At 34.1% G+C, this 26,028-nt stretch overlaps 1 protein-coding gene across 1 annotated transcript in view; it reads right to left on the reverse strand.

Annotated features, from left to right (window-relative positions):
• ST8SIA4 (ST8 alpha-N-acetyl-neuraminide alpha-2,8-sialyltransferase 4) overlaps positions 1 to 26,028 on the reverse strand; it is a 107,167-nt gene that overhangs the window by 69,819 nt on the left and 11,320 nt on the right. Inside the window, exon 3 of the mRNA XM_067731324.1 lies at positions 21,189 to 21,446. Coding sequence (XP_067587425.1) covers positions 21,189 to 21,446 — 258 coding nt within the window. The remainder of the gene's footprint in view (positions 1 to 21,188; positions 21,447 to 26,028) is intronic.

Here is a 26,028-nt window from a genome sequence, read left to right on the forward strand (position 1 = left end):
ACATATTAAAAGCAGCAAGGGAAAAACAACAAATAACACACAAGGGAATCCCCATAAGGTTAACAGCTGATCTTTCAGCAGAAACTCTGCAAGCCAGAAGGGAGTGGCAGGACATATTGAAAGTGTTGAAGGAGAAAAACCTGCAACCAAGATTACTCTACCCAGCAAGGATCTCCTTCAGATTTGATGGAGAAATTAAAACCTTTAGAGACAAGCAAAAGCTGAGAGAGTTCAGCACCACCAAACCAGCTCTACAACAACTGCTAAAGGAACTTCTCTAGGCAAGAAACACGAAAGAAGGAAAAGACCTACAATAACAAACCCCAAACAATTAAGAAAATGGGAATGGGAACACACATATCGATAATTACCTTAAATGTAAATGGACTAAATGCTCCCACCAAAAGACACAGATTGGCTGAATGGATACAAAAACAAGACCCATATATTTGCTGTCTACAAGAGACCCGTATGCTAACACATATATATGGAATTTAAGAGAAAAAAAATGTCATGAAAAACCTAGGGGTGAAACAGGAATAAAGACACAGACTTACTAGAGAATGGACTTGAGGCTATGGGGAGGGGGAAGGGTAAACGGTGACAAAGCAATAAAGAGGCATGGACATGTATACACTACCAAACGTAAGGTAGATAGCTAGTGGGAAGCAGCCGCATAGCACAGGGAGATCAGCTCGGTGCTGTGTGACCGCCTGGAGGGGTGGGATAGGGAGGGTGGGAGGGAGGGTGACGCAAGCGGGAAGAGATATGGGAACATATGTATATATATAACTGATTCATTTTGTTGTGAAGCTGAAACTAACATACCATTGTAAAGCAATTATGCTCCAATAAAGATGTTTAAAAAAAATAAAAAAAAAAAAATAAAAAAAAAAAATAAAAAAAAAAAAAAGAGCTAATAAGATAGTCATCAATAAAATTGGGTGCTGAAAGACAGGGACTTTCCACCTTGGAAGCAAAAGGAAACGAACAGAATAACAATATTTCTGGAGAATAGGGTTGGATCTAGGAGAGGAGCCAATATATTTGATGTAGTCAAAGAATGCTAAATGGCTGTGATGTAAACTGAAAGAGCACCAGGAGATCAAAGAGTAATCAATCCACCTGAGCTTTACTATAAAGTTTTTATGACCTGAGCACAGCCCAACCAGAGTTTGTGAGGGATGGAAACAGAGGTAAAGGAAATAAATAGCATGACAGAAGGACACACTGTAAAATATGAACTATGCTGGCTCCACAGCCTGCTTGTTCATTTTCCTTGGAGTGACTATGTCTAATTTTTCACTGGAAGGAAAGATTAACATCATGTCCACATGTGGCCAGCAAATTAATTTCTCTGTAGTTGAGTTAGATATCTAGTCATATAATTAGCTGAATGTCACATAATCAGGGCAAGCATTAAGGAAGCCAAAATAACCAACCAGCTGTGTTACACTCCAGCAATTCAGTAGACTTGTTGTGAACTTCACAGCGTTACTAGTAGCAATACTGCTGATTGAGCAAGATTATAAATAGATTTGCAATCACACATTCTTAACTTTCCTTTTTAAAAAATCTTCTCAGGGATTACAATCATCAGAAGTATCCAGAATGTGTAGCAAGCATTTATGAAGCATTATTTCACATGTTATTCTTAATCTCATAAAAGTGAAGTTCCCAATTTTTAAATGATGGATATCTGTGAGTCAAAACTACTGAGGGCACCAGAATATTTAATACACTCAAGTTCTGTTTCTTTAGCCAAATTAAATTTTTGTACTGACCAACTATTTTGACATATCAAAAACATGAAAACATATACACAGAATTAGGTCTGATGGCCAAACTCCCTGTTTACTCTAAGCTGCCCGATTTTCAATTTGTTTGTTTTTATTTTCCATCACTGATTAAAAATCCTTGGGAAGGCAGCTAGCTCCACTTGTACTCTAGACCAGTGGTTCCCAACCTTTTTGACACTAGGGACTGGTTTCGTAGAAGATAATTTTTCCACAGATGGGGTGGGGGGGAGGATGGTTCAGGCGGTAATGAGAGTGATGGGGAGTGATAGGGAGAGATAGGGAGCTGCAGATGAAGCTTTGCTTGCTCAACTGCCACTCACCTCCTGCTGTGCGGCCCAGTTCCTAACAGGCCGCGGATCAGTAGCGGTCTACGGCCCAGGGGTTGGGGACCCCTGCTCTAGACCTCTGAAATTTCCTCTGTGATCTCAAACTAGATGTGATTGCCTCTCAACATTCCTTTTATGCAGAACTGAAGGCACTTTCATTTATTTCACAGCCATATAAAATGTTTTTAATAAATTTTAATTCACTTAATTATTTAAGGAAAGATGTGTTTATTTCATGTATAATAGCTCAAGACCACTCAGTTCTCTAGCAAGACATATCTCTTAGATTTGTTAGTATTCTCTGCATGTCCCTTAAATCATGGCTCAACAGTCTAAGCAGCTAGGAGGTCCCTCTTTCAATAGCTCAACAGATATGCTTTGAGAGTTCATTGCGCAAATACTGCACAGTACTCAGAATTCTTTTTCCAGCTATCTTACTATTTGTGCTAATTTACAATGATATAACCTGGCCAAAACATGATCTTGACAATTATTATTAGTAATAGCGATAAGATAATACTCATTCAATTAGCTACATGTTTATGTATCCCACATTTGTGCTACCTATAGAACTAGTCATCTGAGATACTGAGGTACGACAGCATGTACTGTGATATAGGAGGTGGTTAATTACTTCTTTACACATACAACATAGATTAAATGAGAAGGGAACAATACTGAGTGCACTACAGCCTTATCTCTATTCTTTCTCACCATTAGTTAATGTTCAGACAAGTTCCCATCACACAATTTTCCAAACACATCCTTTTTTTGTTGGCCAATCTCATTGTGTATTTATCTGTACTAACACTGAAATCCCTCAGCCCAAACCATCGTTGCCAATGGAACCACATTTGTCAACTGACTATGAAATGAGAGATAACCTCTTCTCCATTCTGCCCTCAGAGGAAGCATATGGTTCCTATCTGCTCCCATCCTGTTTTTGAGCTTGAAGAGCCAAGAAAGAGAACAAAGAATCTCTAATACCTGGTTTTGTTTTAGGCTTTGTGGTTACCCTCTCAAAACTTCTAGGGGAAGCTGAAACATGCAACCTATGAGCCTCTTTGACTTTCTTGAGGTGAGGCTAGTAGACCCGAAACCAATAATTTTTCAATACTTTGAGGTAAGGAGTAGTATTATCTCCACTTAGAGGTAAGGAACTAGGTCAAGGTGATTAGGAAATATGTCCAAGGACATGGCACATATAAAATAAAAGCATAACTATTTAAAAATGACTCCAGGACAGGAGTTTTAATTGACACTACTTATACATTGATTTCTTTCAGAATCAGCGAAAAATGTCTGTATGTTCATGTTTCACCCCAACCTTCCTGTAAGAGAAGGAATGCCTTACCATTTGGTCTTAAGCATATTATACAAGGCCATTCAGCCATGACATTCTCCAAATCCTGAGCAGTTATTAAACAATAGGTATCTAACACATAAAAATAATACTTATATTTCAGATCTCTTGAGGGAAAGAATTTTCAAAAAATGCTGGTAAAAGGACTGAATATCTAATTGATGTGACTTTTTGAAATATGAAGCTTAGGGTTAACAGATGACTTATATGTGGTATATCATTATGTAGTAAACAAAATAAACAAATCCTCAAGTTGATAGAAATAAATACAAAAATGACACATATCATGAAAATAACTAAGTGATTAAACAGCAGAGAGACGTTTTTCACAAACGCAGATTTGTTTACATATTTGGCAAGGGTGAGAAGAACAGTGTCATATTATTTCTACGGAAATCACAGAATGAAAAAAAAATTAAACTCATTCTAGAAAACGAAGATCCAAATACCAAAGAAATATGTTAGACTATGGCATTCCCACACTTCAGTCAAAATCAAAATAGAGTCATTGGGCAAATTTGCTACAACTGCACAGATATTATTCAATAACTTAGTTTGTTTGGGGGGAGAGGGAAAGGTATGCCAAGGAATGGATATGTTGTGCTTAAATCAAATAAACTTGCATGCACGTGATTGTTTTCTTTTTCACAAAAGTGAATATATATAGTAGCAAGACTAATATTTATTTGAATTATTATAAATGTTAAGTTTCTGGAAAATTCAAATAAAGGAATATTAAGGATACTCTCTAAATCCTTCCTTTGTAATTAAAAATGAAGGATCATTTTAACTTTTCTGAAGAGGGTATGAAGAGAAAATTCTGGCAGCTGTTGAGAAATTTCCTGTTCATTGTCTTGGGTAAAAATTCATTATTGGGATATTTCAGACATGGGGGTGGGAAACCAAGCAAGATCTTAGAATGTATTTTCAAGTACTCTTGTCCTAGTCAGGGAACTGGACTACTCCATTGATCAGTGGTTGCTGAGCAGTTAGTACTGTTTTACAGAGGGAAGAGAACTGATTTAGCATGGAATTTATGGTCTTAAAAATTATGTTGTACATTAAAAGGAAAGAAACAGCATTCATGAAATATTATGGCTGATACTTTAATTACCCATGCCAGAAAACCAAGGCAGAAGGACTATAACATTTTCTCTTTGCAATTCATGGTGTTAATAAACTAAGTACAATGCGGTCATCACAGTGGCTGTGGGAAACATACTTGAGTTTTCTAACTTTTAGTGATTACACCAGCAAACCTGTCACAGTAACAGTGCGTTGACATTTAACTTCTTTGTTTAAGAAAACAAAAATATTTTTGATTTGTCACTCTAAATTATAAATTTTTTTTTCTTTTCATTTTTTGGAAAGTATAATCCAAGATTGAAAAATGATTTCTAATTTAGTATATATAATTTACTTGACACTTGGTCCTGGAAAGACAGTTGGTATAATGTTCAGAAGAGTTAGGTATTCTGATACCATCAAGCATTCAGAAAAGTATCATATCATGAGTGGATAAAAATGAATGTTTCATTTTCTAATATCACAAGGCAGGCCAAGGCAACTTCACATTCATTACATCATATTTATTTTAAGTGGATCTTTCTCATACTCTGTTTAGTAGAAAATAACATTTTGACTGGCGGAAAGCCCTTGATCTCCATAATTCTTTCATCTTCCATATCTGATTCATCACAAAGCCCTAAAAATTCATCTCAGAAAATTCCTCCTGAATATACTCTCTCTTCTCTATTTCTATTGATATTTTCTCAGCTTAGGTACCACCATGTTTTTTTGAACTATCATTGGAATAATTTCCTAATTAACTATTTTTCAGACTGTTAGCTGGAACAATTGGTGGATCATAAATTGATCTGCAACTTTTAAAGAATGAAAAAGAACAAAACTGTCTGTAATAGAAAATGACAGTGTTCCATGCACATAATTTTATGGAAATTTATTTCAGATTTACGTGTGTGTGTAGTAATTGTAGCTGAGGAAGCAATAGCAGGAGTATATCATGATATAAGTTGTATTTCTTGCTATGCATTTTTTTAAACAGTACTGAAAAACATTGCTCTAACCAGTTCTGTAACACAAGGACTCCAGCTTGATCATCCTCTGTTTCAAGGATGGTATCATCTTATTAATATGCACATTTGACCACGATACTATCCTAACCAAAAACCTTCAGTGATATCAGTCCAAGGGCTTTCATAATTTGCCCCTACCCTTACTTTCCAGAATTTTTTCTCTATACGTTTGCCTGTCTTAGATCCCAATGGCATCAGACTACTCCATGTACTTTTCTGTCTGTGTCCCTTTATTTATGATGATACCTCTGCCTGAAATGACTACCTAAGACACTCTAGCCTCCAACCTCAAAAAATCCTACTTTTTCTTAAAACTCAAAGGTTAATATCCATTGCAATGTTTCACATGATTTCTTTGGCAGAACTAATTGCTTCTGCTGCACTGTTCTAAAATATTTACTTATATCTTTATTCTACAATGTATGGAACTTGATTACATTTAGTTGCTTGTATAGGGTTGATATCTTTAATGCAATTAGTCAAGCTAACCATAATAATAATGACGGTTACTCTGTGTAGGTGAATTGAGAACCTGTTTACAATGGTATTTGATCTCTCAGTCTTCTAGGAGCGCTGCTGAGCGTTTAAATCAAGTCCTGAAAATTCACAGGCCCCTGGACCACAGGTTAACATAACTCTGAAAAATGGGCAATTTTGCTGGGCTATTTCCCCATTTAAAGGGGACAGGCTTTCATGGGCTTGTGACGAAAAATGCGAAAGAAAACATATCTGCCACCTGGTTTGGGCCCTGAGGCTGTCAGTTTGTGAGCTCTGCACTAAATCTTCTGATTCCCTGTACAAACACTTCAATTTTTATTTTTAACATGTATGTTCTGTTAAACATGTTAAATATGTTTCATTAGAAAGTTGATACAATGTGTGTTTTGGGAGGTGAATTAAGGAACACAAAAGGTACTAATAAATATGTGTTAAGCTGAAAACTGCATTTTAACTGTAGTTGTTAAAATATTTAACTCTCAGAAGGTGTGCTAACTAAAATACACAAAAATTGAAAAAAGTCATCCTTTTACGTTGGAATTATTTAAATTACAACAAGAAATACAATCTGTTTCACTAATGTGAATGTATGTACATGTTTAAAAGGTAAGTAGGATTATTGTTAATGATCTCAGTCATCGAAGCTTAAAAAGCATGAAAGCCCCATTCACACAATACTTCGGTAAAATGATATATGCCAAGAATAAGGGCAAGAATATCCATACAAATATAACATTCCTGGAAAGGGAATTATTTTCCTGTCCCAAACTGAACTGCCTTAAAACTTAGCTTCACTCATTTTTATAATTAGTTCCTTCTGTCTCCCTGGCAGCAATGCTTTGTTCTTAGTTCTTATTACTGTCACTGTACTATTTTGTTATTCCTCCCTCCATGTCTGTCTCCTCCATCAGACTACAAACTCCAAACAGAACAGACCATGTAATTTATCTTTATATCCTTAATACCCAATGAAGCCCCTCAGAACTTGCCATCTAGTGGCTGCTTGATAATTGTTTGTTGAATGAATACTTGTTGAATTAATGGACTACAAATTAATGGAACCACTGTTTCCATTTTTAAACTTCAAATAAATGTTTTTTATTTTTTAAAATCATCATATTTAGGAGCCATACATTTATGCCAAAGGATACCAGTACTTAAGAAATAATTATGGGACCCTAATTTTGAACTGTTTTTCTAAACAATTCTTAATCACAATAGAAAAATCCCTCTCAATTCTTTATAGGATCACATGCTTTTGACTCAAGACCATGTTGTTCAGTCTGATCATTTATATAATTCACTAAACATAATAAGAACTATCAGTTACTACCTTATGCAAGATATTATACATATCTAAGTTATTCAAACTTTAAAGAACATCCATATAATTAAGTATAAGTAATCATATTCTACAAATGAGGGAAAAAAAATTCAGTTTACAAATCCTCAGAGCTGGGATTTAAATCCAACTTTGTATCTAAAACACTATGAATCCAAAATTTACTGCACGATACCACAGGTTCAAATGATTTTCATTGTCCAAAATACATACTCATTTTCTCCCTCTCCCCCCGCCCATGCACACATACACTACACTTGACACTAATGATAGAATACTCAGAACTAGACTACAAAACTATAAGTTGCATTTTTATGTGTTTGTTTAAACGAAAAACATATTTCCTGCTTAATATCACTCAGGTAGTGCTAGAGCTGTAACATGACCCCAAATCTCCTAACTCCCATATATATTACTCTTCTCATCTATACTCCAGAATTTTAACATAATTTTCAAAATTAAAATTGTTTTCATTTCCAATTTAAAAACAGTATTTGTGTTCATATACAAACACTAACAAAAAGAGAAGTTAAAATACTTTTCAAATATAGAACACTTGTACGTCTCCCTCTAAAATATAATCACTATTAACATTTGGTACCATACTGACTTCTAATATGTTAAATAAAATTTTCCAGTAATGGCATAAGTCAAGCTGTGGTTCCAAGAATTTTGGTGGATGCCAGTGAAATAGATATGGGAAGTAGGAGATCTTATCTCCCAGAAAAATGTCAAGGTCCTTTCCCCAAAACTATACTAAATGATGTTGCTATAAAACAATTTCTCTCCCTTTTGATAATGCTTGTATTCACTGGTTCTTCTTTATATATTTTGTTCATATGGTGACTTCCCAAGGCCCTGACTTCATCACACTTACAATAATTCATATGAATCATTAAAATGTAGTCTTGTTCCATAGAAAACAAGCTTATGGTTACCAAAGGGGAAAGGGGGGGAGGGATAAATTAGGAGTTTGGGATTAACATATACACACTACTGTATATAAAATAGATAACCAACAAGGACCTACTGTATAGCACAGGGAACTATACTCAATATCTTGTAATAACCTAGAGTGGAAGAGAATGTAAAAAAAAAGAATATATATATATCTATATATCTGAATCACTTTGCTGTACACCTGAAACTAACACGACATTGTAAATCAACTATATTTCAACCGAAATTAAAAATAAACAAACAGACAGAAACTTAGTCTTGTTTTTCTTTGGCTAAGAAGTGATACCCTTCCCCCGATTTTAAGTTTTAACATTGGCTTGCATACATCAGGAGGAAAGGCAACACTCCTGGACCAAAGGAAACAAAAAGCCAGATTAGAGGATACAGTATTAAGTAGAGAATGCTATTTCCACAAGTTGACTGATGAAAAGGAAATTTATTCATAGAACATGGCAACCAGAAGGGAAAAAAAAATCACACAACAATGCAAGTTGACAGGCTCTATTCCAAAGATGTCTACTGAATCATAAGGAAATAGAGTCATAGAGTTTCAGAGCCAGAAAGGTATTTATGAGTCCATCTAGTTCAATGGCTAGATTTGGCATATGAGGAAAACTGAAGCTCAAAATGGTTTATATTACTTGTTCAAAGTCACACAGCTATATTTAGTGGCAATACCAGCAAGAGGATCCAAGTTTCTGAATTCTCTCATGAGTATTATTTCAACTACACTCTTTGGGAGAATATATACTGATTAGCAACAATGACCATTTTAGTGCAAATATTTACATCTTCTGTGTACCTGGGTCACAGATATAATTTTACTACCATGAATATACAATACCACCAATACGTTAATCCTAAACCATCAAAAGGAAGAAAAATTTACATTTATTGAATAACTGATTTGTACTTGGATTTATTCTAGACAGTTTCACACACATTATCTCATTTACTTCTATACTCACAAAAAAGGGAAGATAGAGACTATTTTCCTCATATTATATATAAAGAAACGGGGGCTTAGAGAAGTAAATAAATCATTTAAGACTGAATATAAATTAGATGGAAAAGATGGAACTTGAAACTAGATTTACCTGACTTAAAGGTTTATCACATTTTTTTGGGTGGGGGGGTTGTACACGGGCCTCTCACTGTTGTGGCCTCTCCCATTGCGGAGCACAGGCTCCGGAAGTACAGGCTCCGCGGCATGTGGGATCTTCCCGGACCGCCCCTGCATCGGCAGGCAGACTCTCAACCACTGCACCACCAGGGAAGCCCCGTTTATCACATGAGTGATAAATGAGTCTCCTGCTTGATTATCTGTCTCTAGAATATTTTGACATATATTTTTGGCACATAGTAAGTGCTTAATTAAAGAAAGGAATTCTCACAGGATGGTCCACAGACCACGACTGGAGAAAATGCTAAACATTATAAAGTCAGCTTGGTGTTTATTTAAGTTTTTACTGTTTTTTCCCTAGCTTTATTGAGATATAATTGACATATAACATTATGTATGTTTAAGGTGTACAACATGATTATTTTATATATGTACATATTGTGAAATCATTGCCACACATAGTTACCATTCACACAGTTACCAGTTTTTGTGTGTGTGTGATTTTATTTGTTGTTCAATTTTTGTTAGCCTAGACTTTGAAGAATGGCTGGTAGTTTGTGGAAATGTCAGACATTAAAATGACCTTCCCTCTTCTGTCTTTCATGCTAAGTCACGAAAATTTGAAATGTACACTAATTAAGACCATTTCTCACTGGTCTTCACATTTCAGAATAAACGTACAACTAAAAAGTTCACACTCTAGTGCGGCACTGACTGTTATTTTTAATTTAAAAAGATAAGTGTTTTCAATCTTCATTTGAAAATAAAGTATTGGACTTTGAGTATGAGAGAAAAAACTTCTGTTGCTGCTTCCTTCTTCAACTTACTGTGTACACTCAGGAAAGTCACTTAGACTCTCTGTTCTATGGAAAAATGTGGTTTGTTAACCTAAGCCTAACTTCTACAGAGGAACCCCTAAGCCTAACTTCTTCAGAGGAAACAATGGGAACCAATTTGGATTATTCAAGATTCATTTTCCGTCATCCAAAAAATGTTACACTTTAAAATGTGGCATATTTATATTCACTATCATTTGCCCTTTCCATGTATTATATAATTCATAGAGTCCTTGATTTTCTTAAATTGCCTTCCACCGTCTATCCCCACTGTCTCTATCCTACTTTGCCCCTCATTATCTCCATCTTTAGACTATTTTCAGTATTCCCATCTTTGTCCCCCTGTAATTGATCACCTAAAAATCTTCCTGAAATTTAAATGTGATCATGACATTCCTCTCCTGAGTGGCTCCACAGACTACTTGAAAAATTAAATCCAATCTCCTTAGCAAGATACAATGGACTCTGCATAACCTGTCAGCTTCCCTCTCCAGCCTTACCTGCTTCTGCTTCTTTTGACCCACACAACCTTCTATTCCATCATACTGAAACTACTCACAGGCCCAGAAAAGCCACTCATTCCTATACCCAGGTTCCTTGGTGCATCATAGATCCAGTTTGGACTAGGTCTCACTCTCTTTTCTCTCCTTTCCTTACTTCTTCAGTTTTCATCATAATTTAACTTGTGTTGCTTCTCTCAGGAAATCATCCTTGACCATCCAGCTTATGTATCCTCTCTGCCTCATTATCAGTGCCTAGTTCTGTGAGTACCTCTAATAAAGTAATTTGTGCATTATCAGTTCGTTACTTTGTTTTCTTTACAGGACTACAATCATCTCAGATGTAAAGAACTGATCTTCATTTTTGTATCTTCCTGATAAATAGGTGAATAAAAGAGTGAAGGAATTAATGAAAAAATTATAAGGAAGACCAAAGCTATGCTATGCATCACCTGAAAACAATAGGTCTGAAAAGTTCAATTGTGTTTGGCTTTGGAGTACATATTTTGGGCTGATGTCCACTTACAGATGAGTTTAATAGTAGACAAATAACAAATGCTTTAAACCCAAAACTGAAGGTATATTTTGAAAATCCATGGAATGACCAACTGCCCATTTGCTAATGCTCCTTTCATATCAGGAAAGGATGATTTCTACCATATTTTACATTAGTATGAACCTTACCACTGAAGTTTATCATCTTACTCTGTCCTATGATTTGGATTTCATCACATTTGCCTCCTCTAGTATCTTCCTTATTGAGTGTTCTTTCTCTTTCTTACCTTTGATTTATTTATTACCATGGTCCTTCCATCTGCAAATCTGCTCATGCTTCTATACCTTTACATTCCTCTTATGCTTACAATAAGAACAACAACAAAACTCCAACAAGAACAAACAAATAAAACAACAAACTGTAAGGATCTTTCTTGGACTATAGGATACCATGTAAATCCTTAACATGGTGAAACGATCCTTCATTATTTAAGGCCAACATACCCTGTCATTCCCCCTTCCACATTGTCCTTCAATATGAACCTAATAGTAGAGTAGTCCCAAACACTGCCTTACCATAAGACCATTGAAAGCATTTGTCTTTGTGCTTACTGGTCCCTTTGCCTGAGATTCCTCTTTTCCATGTGTTGAATGACTAATCATCCAGATGTACAATGATTTACTCATCCTTTCTTGCTGTGTGTTATAAAATGCATTTATACTTCAACAATTGTTCACATTTGGGTAGATTCCTAGAACTGGAAATAGTAAATAAAGGAATCTGCTATTTTTAAGGGTTGGGGGACATTATAAACCTGATTTTTGGAAAAGCTGTATCAATCTATATTTTTAAAAGCATTTCAAAGGAGTGCCAACATCAGTATAACTTTATGCTGAATACTAAGAATGTTAAATATCCTTGTTAGATTGATAGATGAGAAACTGTAGTTGTTTATAATATTGCATCTTTAGAAAACAGTCACCCAAGTCCAGGAAGTGCACAGAGTCCCAGGCAGGAAGCCCAAGGAGGAACACACCAAGAGACATAGTAATCAAACTGACAAAAATTAAAAACAAAGAAAAAATACTAAAAGCAACAAGGGAAAAATGACAAATAACACACAAGGGAACTCCCATAAGATTATTAGCTGATTTTGCAGCAGAAACTCTGCAAGCCAGAAGGGAGTGGCATGATATATTTAAAGTGATGAAAGGGAAGAACCTACAACCAAGAATACTCTACCCAGCGAGGCTCTCATTCAGATTTGATGGAGAAATCAAAAGCTTTACAGACAAGCAAAAGCTAAGAGAATTCAGCACCACCAGACCAGCTTTGAAACAAATGCTAAAGGAACTCCTCTAGGTGGGAAAGAGACTAGCAACTTAAAACAACCTGGTACATACATAGACTGCTATATCAAAACCTCACAGGAACAGCAAACCCAAAAACTACAATAGATACACACACAAAAAAGAAAAAGCACCCAAACACAACACTAAAGATAGTCATCAAACCACAGGAGAAGAGAATAAAAGAAGAAGGGAGGAAAAAAGATATACAAAAAGAAACCCAACACAATTAAGAAAATGGCAATTGGAACACATATACTGATAATTACCTTAAATGTAAATGGATTAAAAGCTCCAACCAAAAGACATAGACTGGATGAATGAATACAAAAACAAGACCTGTATACATGCTGTCTACAAGAGACCCACCTCAGACCTAGGGACACATACAGACTGAAAGTGAGGGGACAGATGAAGGTATTCCATGCAAATGGAAATCAAAACAAAGCTGGAGTACCAATACTCATATCAGACAAAATAGATTTGAAAAATAAAGACTGTTATAAGACACAAAGAAGGTCACTACATAATGATCAAAGGATCAGTCAAAGAAGAAGATATAACAAGTGTAAATATATATGCACTCAACACAGGAGCATCTCAATATATGAGGCAAATACTAACAGCCATAAAAGGTGAAATCGACAGTAACACAATAATAGTGGGGGAATTTAACACCCCACTTTCATCAATGGACAGACCATCCAGACAGAAAATCAATAAGGAAACATAGGCCTTAAATGACACATTAGATCAGATGGACTTAATTGAGATTTAAAGAGCATTCCATCCAAAAGCAGCAGAATACACATTCTTCTCAAGTGCACATGGAACATTCTCCAGGACTGACCACATGCTGGGCAACAAAGCAAGCCTACGTAAATTTAAGAAAATTGAAATCATATCAAGCATTTTTTCTGACCACAACACTATGAGATTAGAAATAAACTACAAGAAAAAAACTAAAAAAACCCACAAACATGTGGAGACTAAACAATATGCTACCAAACAACCAACAGATCACCGAAGAAATCAAGGAGGAAATCAGAAAATACCTAGAGACAAATGAAAATGAAACCACAACAATCCAAAACCTATGGGATGCAGCAACAGCAGTTCTGAGAGGGAAGTTAATAACAATACAATCTTACTTCAGGAAACAAGAAATATCTCAAATAAACAACCTAACCTTACACCTAAAACAACTAGAGAAAGAAGAACAAACAAAACCTAAAGTTAGTAGAAGGAAAGAAATCATAAAAATCAGTGCAGAAATAAACAGAGACAAAGAAAACAATAGCAAAGATCAATGAAACTAAAAGCTGGTTCTTCAAAAAGATAAACAAAGTTGATAAACTTTTAGCCAGACTCATCAAGAAAAAAGGGAAGAGGACTCAAATCAATAAAATTAGAAAATGGGATAGTCATTTTAAAACAACGTTTTAAAATAGTTTGTCAAGTCATTGTCATTTCCATTTAAAAAAAAAGTATCTCTTGTAGATAAAATCTTTTTTTTCCAAGGAGTGACATGATTGGAAGAAAAAGTTAGAGCCTTACCTCACATCACAATCCATAACAATTCCATATTTAGTTTTCAGTAAAATTTTAAAAACCATAAATCATTAGAATAAAATAGAAATTCTCATTTCTACCCAGAATATGAATTTGATGGTTAAAATCAATAGAAATAACAAAGATAAACAGTTTTTTTAAAACTATAAAATTTCAGATTAAAAATATGAATAAACCATTAAGTAAAAATAAGGTAGAAAATATATGTAGCAAATATCACATAAGCAATGTTGGTATTTCTAAAATATAAAGCGGTTATTTTAATAAGAATTTTAAAATATCTTTCTAATGCCTGCACCAGTCTCCCTACCAGAAACTTAGTTGTTTGCAGTTAAAACATTTTATTTAAGCACAAACATTCTCAGTGAGAGTGCAAGGGAAAAAAATAAGGCCATTTTTGTGAACATGTAGAAAAGTAGGCATATTTTTTCTCTCCCAGAGAAGAGTCTATTTTTCTATAAAAGAGTTAGCATTCATAGAAGGTCAAAAAAGATGATTTAAAGTTTGCCATAAATTATCCACCAGTGAAGAATCAAACATTGAGTTATAAAAATGTATTCTATCAGTCAAGGTAAGTAAATTCTTCCATCTTTTTCTTTTGTGAAACATCTCATCCCTTCTCTTAGGAAGCTAGATCATCATAAAGTAAAACATTTTTATCTTATTCCTTTGGTTTCCTGAAGAAATATATCTCTTCACTACAATTCTTTCTAATTTTATACACTCAGATTTTATAGACACTCCTATCTGAGTAGTGTTCCTGTGTCTTCACATTTCATATTATCTAATATGTTATTCAGTGTCAACTATATACACGTTTGATATATTTGATAAATTTGAGGAAGGTTTGACTTCTTGTTTATATAAGACAAAGAGAATTTGCATTTCTAGCCAATGGTCATGGCTATTAGAAAAAGTGGTAATAAATTTAACTTTCAACTACAACATTTGACTCAAGCTAGGTGTGCTTTAATATCAGTCGACATTAGTTTAGATTTACAGTTTATGCATTTCTTTACTATTTATTTTTCCCAACTGATACTTAGAAAATCACTTTGAAATAATAGGCCTATTATTATTATTATTAATATCATTGGATGTTGGAAATAATCATGTTTAGAACCTAAGGTATTTGTCCAATACTACATTTCCTGGCTTTATTTTTTTTTCATTTTATTTTTTATTGAAGTATAGTTGATTTACAATGTTATATTAGTTTCAGGTGTACAACATAGTGATTCTAGTAATTGTCAGGAACCCAGCTTTTCTGATTCCCAATATCTAGGACATTTCACTATACTACTCATCATATTTCTGTATTTTCTTTTTAATTTTAAGGGTTTAAATGACCATAAATGACCTTATATATGACTCCTCTTACATATTAATTTTGGAATCCAGTGTTGTATTCAGTGTCTAAGGCAAGAATACATGAACACAAACCAAAATTTTCTCAATTCCTACATTAATTCTTTCATTCAATAAATAAATAGCACATACCTTAATGTATCAAATTTGGTACTAGGTCCTAAAGATACAGGCTAACTAAATCAGACATGGTGGGGAGTCCCAGCTTCCCTAGACCATACTGTTTAGGCATATTGAGAATTCCAGAACATTGAAAACCTTAATGCACATAAGAATCACCTGGGCACTGTGATCAAATGCACATTCTGACTCAGCAGGTCTGGTGCAAGTTCTGACATTCTGTATTTCTAACAAGCTTCCAAGTGATGTTAATGCTGGTAGTTCAGAACCACAATCTGAATAGCAAGGATTTACTTATATAAATATGTATATATTTAAATGGCTATTTTAAGTGATCTTTCATTGCTGTTCCTATATTTTAAGAAAAAAACTATGAACCAAGAGGAAATTAGAAGGAAATTGGTCAAGCACTGCAGGAACTGAAGATGTTGATTAACAAAGGAAAAACGAGCAAAGTTGTCTAGGCTAGAAGAAGATGGGGACAAGAAAGAATGCAGAAAAGGAAGGTAGAAAGAGAGAAATAAACAAACAAAATTAAATTTGGAATTCCAACCAGCCAGAACAACAACAACAAAGTGTTTTGCAGCTCTTAGTTAACCATTTCTGAATTATTCAAGTCATACTCATTATTTCTAGTATCTCTGTTTAAGCACAGTGAGGAGTGGCATTTGATGGTCAAAAAATATCAGTTGCCAATTGCAACTGTTAAGTAACCCCTCCCCCAGGGTTCTCTATATAACATCAAAGCTAGTACACTGTGGGACCAGGTTTACTTTAGATGAGGCTGGACAAGATCCCTCTTCTATGGAAAACCAGTACTGACAGGCTGCCTGACATTTCCTACTATCCACAGACAGCCCAGAGAATGGAAAGAATGCCCCATCATTCTTACCTGGGGGGGAAGAGAAGAGCAGGGAAGGTGGAATGAGAATTTGTTCTCCACCACCTTTCAGCATTAAAATTAGGAAATATCTGATTTTTTTGGTTCTTATTAGAAAACCACAATTGTTAAGTTTATGAAATTCTTGAGTATAGACAATACAGATATTAGAATGTACATTTTTGTAAATATATATGGGACTAAAATATCCAAAAAATGTGAAAAATAAAGGCAGGAAAATTGAAAAGCACTTTATATATCATTTTGCAAAATCCAAAACAATTTTCTCCACTAAATAGTTGTATTCTTTAATGTAAGATATGCACTGTTACAATAATTTTACACCTAACACCAAGTAAAAAAAAAAAAAAAAAAAAAGACCCAAGAAAGGATTCAAAGATACTTTTAAACAGATTGCACAAAGGGAGCTTTTTAACCCTGTTTTCCTTTACCTACAGTGATATATAAAGGACATATTATGTCTTCAAAACTCTAGATTCTTGAAATATTATAGCAAACCTTTAGATAAGTAATTATACATGGGGTAAACTTAGGGCTGAGATTTCGTAGAGACAATTCTGTGGTTTCTGTGAGTAGGTAAGTTGTAACACTCTAAGGAAGAAAGGAATAGTTCATACAATAATCTCAGTTTCTAAATTAGAAAACTAAAGTACAGCAAGGTGTACAACTTCATCCAATATCACCTACAATGAACTCTCCTCGGACCCCTGGAACATATATTGGGTGACGGTTTTCCTCTGCAGCACTGACTCCATCTCTTTCCAATATTTAGCATATGTCAGGCCATCCAAATATAAAATATAGAATTTAATATCAATAGGACAGTGTCTCTAATGCTTACCAGGTGAGAGAAGGTTTATAACTGACACATCAATGCCAGATTAAACTAAATTTTTGCTTATCTGGAGCTGTATGACAAGATCTTTAACATCACAAGAACTTTACTATCCTTTATGAATTTTCCCTATCAGACAGAATTGCAAGTCAAGAAAAGCATGATATTTTCAACCTGAGTGAGTGACTGACCACCCATGTTTCTCGATCCTGGCCTCTTCCTTACAACATGGCACTCGCTGATTGAGGAACTATAGACTAACTGTCTTGAGGGTTGCACATATAAAAATCACTGATCAAGTGGACATAACACTATTATTTGAATTATGATTTTAGGCATTTTTTATTAAGAAATAAAGTTATTTCTCTTATGTCCAGTTTTCTGTTATTTAGGTACATATGAAACCTAGATTTTACAAATCAGTTCAATATTTAATCAGTAATTAGAGAATAAAAGTAAGGCTTTAATTGATTTTCTTATCCTCATTTTTTTCCTTTAAGCTCCTATTTTGTATGATATCCCACAAAACCCAGCATTTAATTTAATTGATTAACTTATGATACAAACAGCCACTGAGGGAATATCTCTTCTAGGAGAGGAAATGCATGACATTGTGTGTGTGTCTGCATTTATGTATAGTTATCATTACATGGGCAAAAATACAACGTGAGCACTTTTCACTGGCTTATTTAAAAATATTGTGGGATATTAAAAATAACTTTCTCCAGAACTACACTTCACAGGACAATAATGCCATGTATCTGCACCTTGCCCTCCTCCTCAATAGCACAACTGTTTGGAGCAAGAGATTCCTGTGTGCATATGATAATGCATTCTGTACATCATTAAACAAAGAAGATAGCATTTTATTTCTTTAAAGTACTTTCAGAAAAAATAAAGTTTAAAATCTAACTAATGCTGAATGAAGATATTATCTAAAGATAATGCTTTGCTTTATAAAGTTAGAGGTCAACTTGAACATAATACCTGGGTGAATCTGATCCTTGAGGGGGTCACTGAATTAACAGTGCCCTCTGCAAGCAGATCAGGTGTCAGTTATCTCTCTCATAACAAACTTACTATCTAACAAGAAAAATGGGAAACAAACAAACTGGGAACAACAGGTTACACATGCAACCAACCAACCAAAACTATCTATACCTATGCTGATATGCATACACACAATAGAGCTCTGGGAAGGTGGGAAATTTGAAAGATTTTTAAAGATTGTTACTAAAATTTGTAACAATATTAACCAGTTTGACATGGATGGCAAACTATTTCAAGGAATAGGGCTTTGATTGAGGTTTAATGCAAAAGTCCTCTTTGATGTTCTAGAGTAGAATGGACACATGTACAGAAACAAAAGGTCATATACTCTTGGGGAAGGAAAAGATATTTGGCACACAGATGATGAGTCAGATGCCATGAGAAAGATTAGAATTTTAGGAAGGATGGAGGTCTGGTAGTGATATGTCATTGAAGTCCCTTGTGTCCATGAGACTCAAAGGGATGACTTTCCAAACTAGGTATTATTACAAAAGAAAAAGGTTTTTCTCCAGGGATTATTTGTTTCTAATGCAAAATGTACTCCTGCCAAAGTTTACCTGGAAAATCAGAATCCCAATCATGGGCTACACTTCCCTAGCATATACTTTAATCTACAACATTCCAACTTCTAATTTTGGAAAGCAGTAAAAATAGGAGGAAAAGAATAAAAAACAATTATGGCAATAATTTTCATGCCTTCATTAAGATGCTTATCCTCATTTTTTTATACTTCTTGGTAAGAGCATAACAATTATAGACTCAGGATTGGTCACTATTGTGCTCTTGTTAAATAAGTTTTTAAAATAATCATAGCTTAGAAAAGTATAAAGAACCTCTTGAAGTTTGATTATGCTCAAACACCAGTGAGTGACTTACAACAAACATAACTTCTGGAGATCTAATGCACTGCCTAATGATTATAGCCAACAATACTGTATTATCAACTTTAAAGTTGCTAGAATACTAGATCTTAACTGTTCTCATCACAAAAAAAGAGAGGAGATAATTATGTGATCTGATTGAGGTGTTAGCTGACACTACAGTCTTAATTTCAGAGTTAAAGGTGAGGCTGAATCTAGTGGGTTATGTAGATCCCAATGCTAAAGCTTAAAGGGGTGTAGGAACAAGGAGTCAGTCACATTCGGATCCTGTAGCCCTCCGGGATTAATCAACCTTACAAATTCTCTTCTTCACCTTGCAACAATTTCTACTGTGCTCTAAAATCTTTTCCTCTTCACTTAATCTGCCCCCTGATTTTAATCTCTTCAGAAATTCTAGAAGCCTTACTCTTCCTTCAGAGCCATACTTCACACAGACTTCAAAGTTTGAAGCTCATTACTTCCACTTCCACTGTCATTCCCTTGTCAAATATTTTTGTCTCCTCTTTGGACACAATTTTCTTGGTATATCTACATATTGACAAGGTTTTCTTTCAGTTCAATCAATTTAAAAGTTCAGGTTTTTAAAGGCTCAACTGATGTCAAATCAATCTCTGACCCTGCATCCAACTGAGAAACGATAGTATGGCAAAATGTTTGTAGTTATATTCATTGTTATGAATTGTATTCCCTGAGAGTATTCTCTTATGATTTTTCATGGTTATTTATTCTTTTATAAAAAACTGTTGCCTATTTATGATTAATACTTATATAATTGTATTTATTTTTAATACTATAGTTCAAAATGATTTTTTTCAAGATCTATACTTTCAAAGGCTGGATTCCAGCATAGCTTCAAGACTTCAAGTTATTTGTCAACATGGCAAATCAGCATACTTTCCAATCTATCTTTATATTGCAGTATTTCATATTTCAAAATACACATTTCATTTATTCAGCAAATATTTCTGAAGAACTAAAACAAGCCAAAAAACTCTATTTAGATATACTGAGAATTAAAAAGTGCTAATTAATATCTGTTGTCATTACAACCTTAAGTCTACTGTTGTCTTTTTTTCAGTTAATCAAAAGCTAGAACTAAACACGTGACTCATCAAATATCTGCTGACCATCAATGAAAAACAAATAGCTATGTTTAATTTTGTGAGAAAACTAAAAAACTAAAATATACTACCATACACAAGTACCATGTATAAAGAGTGATGAAAGCAATTTGGTCCAAGGTATCAAATATAAACTTGTTAAATTATGTTCTTAGACTATGCTAAATAGTTGTCATTAAAAAACTAAAATTAACTTATATCTGTTATATCATTGTATAGTAATGTTCATAATTTTATGAATAAATAAAATAATACAATTTATTGAATAGAAATAGGATTATGAATGTAATTAATTAAGTGAATTAATTCATTCACTAATAGAAATAAATAATTATTTCTATTCGTGAATAAAATAGTTTTTCTGTGTATTATATTTAATAAAATTGTCATTTGGCCAAAAAGGAAAGCTGGTGTGAATCTTACTGCTATGAGATCATCTTTTCTTTCAATGATATAATAATTTTAATTTTACATGCCAGGATAAGTGTAAATTTGGATACTACACAAATAAAGACATAAAAGATAAATATTTGTTTGAGATTTCAATAATTCATAATATTAATATTAGATTTAAACATTTCTGCCAGTGTTCTACTCCTAAATAAAGGGTCTTTGAAGAAATTACAATCTTTAGGAACAAAAGAAAGCTCACCTTATTACAAAATTGTGACTGTCAATCTCTTTTCCACATTCACTATCTAGTAGAATGCCAGAATTTCCAACAACTGCACAGGTCTTAAATCTTCGATTTTTCATTGGTGAAACTTCAGGTAGGAGGCTATGCAGATCCTGAGAAATATTTAGTGTCCGGCGTCTGTCCAGCACATAGTGTATGACATCACCAGGCTTAAAACTGCTCTTGACCACTGAGACATCTCGTTCTGCATCTAGGAAACGAAGAATGTTCTTCCTATATTTGAGATACAAGCAAAGTTTTCCATTAATGACAACATGTCCAAGGACTGGTAATATCATTTACAAAGTAACATATGATAAGATATAAATTGGTAAATCACTAAACTTTAATATTCAGGTGGTAACTAAACCAACCAATTAAGTAGATTCTAAAGGAAATAAAATATATTTTTAAAACGTCATTTGTACATAGTTTTTCAATGATTTTGTAAATAGATATATAGTATACACACCTATCTGTGGAGTGAAAAAGGCCCCCTATCAAAATTTATAGAAAAGTTTATTAAATGAAATACTATTGCCATGACTTGACTTTCCTTAGCTAGACAGTATTCTGCCAGCCTTAATTATCCATAATCATCTATTTTGTTCAGTGTTGTCTAGTTAAGGTGAATAGAAAAACTTGAAATTGTTTAGAATCATAATTTAGTTAACTCTATTAAAAGGATTGAATTTTCTAATAAAATTATTAACATTTATCGAAATCATGTGTATATTATAATTATTTGAAGTAAAGTTAAACTACAGCACTATATATATATGTGTATATATGTGTATATGTGTGTGTGTGTATATATATATATATATACACATATACATATACATATACATATATATGAAAGTTTTCTTCCAAGCTCAAGGATCCAGGAAATAAGATGGCTATATTAGAGGAAAAGATGGACAGATAGAACATTGGACCTTGCAGGGCAGAGATAGCTAACTGTTCCTCAGTGTTCTTTCTTCCCTTCTTTCTTTTCCTATTTGAATCTTCTAAGTTTTACTTGGCCACACTGATGCTCAGCTAGAACATTTCCAAGTTTCCAAACCCAAGTGAAGCTGGGTGTGGTCACATGAATTGGTTTTCTTAAACAGGATATGAGTGGATCAAGTGCATCACTATAGGAGAAAGAAATAAACTTCTGATTTGTTTGATTCACTGTATTTTAAAGTCTCCTTTTTTATGGAAGCTTAGCCTATCCCATAACTAATAAAGAACCTGATAAAAGATATGAGATACTACATACACATATATGCACATATTAAGTTAGATGATGGAAAATAAGAAAATAGATATGGCTGCCTGGAAAGCTGGTGACTCTTGGCATGATACAGAATAGCACCTTATAAAACTGTGGTCTATAATAACTTAGGAGTCATACCCTATATGTAATAAGCTTGTTGCTCTTGGATAATTGGTTAAAAGGTGCTAGTATGTTGTTTTATGTTGGTTACCCATTTTAGCAAGGAACTAAGAGGCAAAGTCAGATATGAAATACCCAAGTTGAAAGTTGAGTGGAGGAGAATATCTCTGGCAACGGCCTATAATCTAAACTGTGTGAGAGTCCAGTAACTGGGACCTCCTAAATGACTCCAATAATACAATTAGCAAGAGATACAACTATAAATCAGAGCCACGCCAGCAGTAAGAAGGATATTGTCTTCTCCCCTAAGTCTATAGATTCAAACGTTTTAAGAGTAGCTGCCAATAAACTGTAGAAAAGGAGGGTTAGGTCAGAATAATTAGGGGAGAATCCGAAGCCTAAAGAACTGTGTTCAGAAGCAATCTTTAGGTGGGGTTATTCATACCAGGAACAAACTCCAAAGAAATAGCTCAGGAGCCTAGTAAGTTTTTGAGAGAATTATATTGACAAAGAAATCTATGAATCTGGCTTACAAAAGTTTGGGATTGCTTGATCCTCATGCTACCAAACATATACCACCCAGAAGTAATCTGAGAAAGCAGTCTTCTCGGTTGGAAGTTGGATAATACTTACTGAAGTGCTCTTAACGGCAAGCTTGAATTTTCAGAATGCTCAAAACAATGTCATTATTATAACATTCATGATAGATAGACATTTTCCTCTAATGCTATTATTGTTTAAGCTCCATCACTATTTATAAATTTTATTATTACGCACAAAATATGATCTCTTCCTATCACTCCATCAAAAGGGCAATTCCCCAAATCATACTCATAAACCAGAAGCATGACTAGCAAGGAGGGATGTAAAATAACTAACTCATCTTTCTTTTTGTTTTCTTTATTTTGGTTTGCTTTAAATAGGTCCCACTTTAACGTGTGATCTAATTAGGAAACCAGATGATTGAATACTTTATTTGGCTAGATTTTATACACAAGGAATACACCCATCAACTCTCTGAAAAAGAGACCATTTAAAAAATTTTTTTCTCAGGCTTCCCTGGTGGTGCAGTGGTTGAGAGTCCGCCTGCCGATTCAGGGGACACGGGTTCGTGCCCCAGTCCGGGAAGATCCCACATGCCATGAAGCAGCTGGGCCCGTGAGCCATGGCCGCTGAGCCTGCATGTCCGGAGCCTGTGCTCCGCAATGAGAGAGGCCACAACAGTGAGAGGCCCACACACCGCAGAAGAAAAAAAAAAACAATTTTTTTTCTCAAATGTTTGGAATTTCAGGTTTGCAAGGAGTAAAATTTGTACAGCAAAATCTATATAAATGCCCTACAAATGAAATTTTAAAATTAATAGAAATTATCAGGCATTATAATAATCTTAACAAAGTACAGACTAAATAAGAAGAGAATTGCTGGTGAAATCAGCAGCCATAGAGCATATGAATTGCAGAAAATTGAGAACTCTTTCATTATGTTAAGCACATGTGATTCTTCACAAAAGTTAACAGCTAGCACCAAGAGCAGCAATCAACTTTTGTACAAATTAACTACCACTTACTCGTTTGGTGAAAAAATTAAATAATGCCTGACACCTGTATTTCAACAAAAAAATTTTTTTCATTTCCTGTGAAAATGACAAGCTTGACTCTAAAATGAAGACTGCACGGATGTGGTCAGATCGCCAAACTAGATGGTGTTATTTTCCTTTGAACATAATTTAAAGGGGTTGCTGTAAGTATTTGAAGATGCCACTCACAAGTAGTGGCATGTTTGCAAGCATGAAGTGAATAGAGGTCCAGATTTCAAAGAAGACTCTTTAGCTTGGAAATCCAAAACGGAAAATCCCCTTACTCATAAAGTTAACACTTAAATGCTTGTCAACTGATAGCAAGAGGGATTTTGCAATCACAGAACCTTTGCTGTGTTATAGAAAGTTAGCAGCAAAAATATTTTCAAACATATGTCTTCTAAATCTGAGTATAAGAGAACACCTTTAATTTATTCATTCTTAGGGAAAATTGATATTTAAAAAGTGGACTGTAAGAGTTCAGGAAGAAAATAATGCTTAATGTGATAAATAATTATTAAGTACAGATGATACTATTGTATGTATTACTCCAATGATGTCTTACAGGCTCAACAGTTTACTTTTTAAATGGAAGCAGTAAAAAATAGTAAAAGTATTTTCCAAGACAGAATACAAAATACCAATTCACCCAGTCTAATCAAAATATAAAAATGTAAGTTTCTTAGAGAAAACTCAGAACAATTGTTAGTGTTGAATTTGCTTTTTTAAACTGAAAAGGGTGGGGGGACCTTGAATGTCTCTAGTTTGTTCTTTATCCTGCATTGAACCAAACTTTTGTTCCTATTTTAGGGCTTAAATCTATACATGGAAAACTATCTGAGCTAAGATTCCTGGTGTAGGATGCAAGAAAGACTGAAAATAATTACTATGAGTGAATATATTGATAAAATGCTTAATATTTTCTGGTAACAGTAAAGTTAGTTTTTTTTTCTCCCTAGTAGGCTGTAGGTATTTTTAGATTATAGATTTAATGGACTGTAAAAGTTCTATGGATTTGCTAAGTCTAACTGTTGTTCATACTGTAAATCTATTAAAAAAAAAAACAAAGAAGAAAACTAGTGCTTAAATGTAATTAACTAAATATCACTGGAAGCCTGAAAAACTCTTGTACTTATGCTGAACTGAAACAACACGTTAAGTACTACCAAGGAGAATATATACGCTTTGCTCAAAAGGTACTTGATATAAATGAAAACAGCAAGTTAAACAAAATTACTTTAGAATGAGAGAGATAGAAAGAAAACTCTAACTTCTGGGCTCTAAGGAAGCATGAATCAACAAAAGCCGATGTTTAATATGCAGGCTGTACCAGAATAAGTTTTTGTAATATGTGGTTGAGTTACTACCAGATTTTTAAAGCAGAGGATTGTGTTTTTTGTGTGTGACTTAAAAGAACAGTAACAACAAAAGATTCCTTACAGGTCTCTGTCATTCTGTTAAGCATAATGTAACTTTTGAAACCCTATTCGAAAAGCGAACACCTAAGTTCAGCAACTGTTTTAACGATAAAGATAACTGATAGAAATCAGGAAATATGCTTCACTTTTGGTAAGACTAAAAAATTAGTCATAAAGATTATATTTTTTGTTAGGCAATGCTGGCTTAAACTGAAAGACTGGTTTAGACTGTGAAACTGACAGGAATAGATTCTATACAGAAACTTTTCAGCTGAATTTTCAAGTAGAACTTCCCTTTCAACATCACCCACCACTTGAAATAGCAGCTGCAGAGTCCTGGGGAATTAATTTTCTAAACATTGTTTTCACTTGTGAAATGTTACATATAGCTAACCTATCACCAGGTGCCACTCTTTCTTCTCTGTAGGTTTCCTGTCAACA

The sequence above is a fragment of the Pseudorca crassidens genome, chromosome 3 (assembly GCF_039906515.1).
Source record: "Pseudorca crassidens isolate mPseCra1 chromosome 3, mPseCra1.hap1, whole genome shotgun sequence".
Taxonomy (NCBI): domain Eukaryota; kingdom Metazoa; phylum Chordata; class Mammalia; order Artiodactyla; family Delphinidae; genus Pseudorca; species Pseudorca crassidens.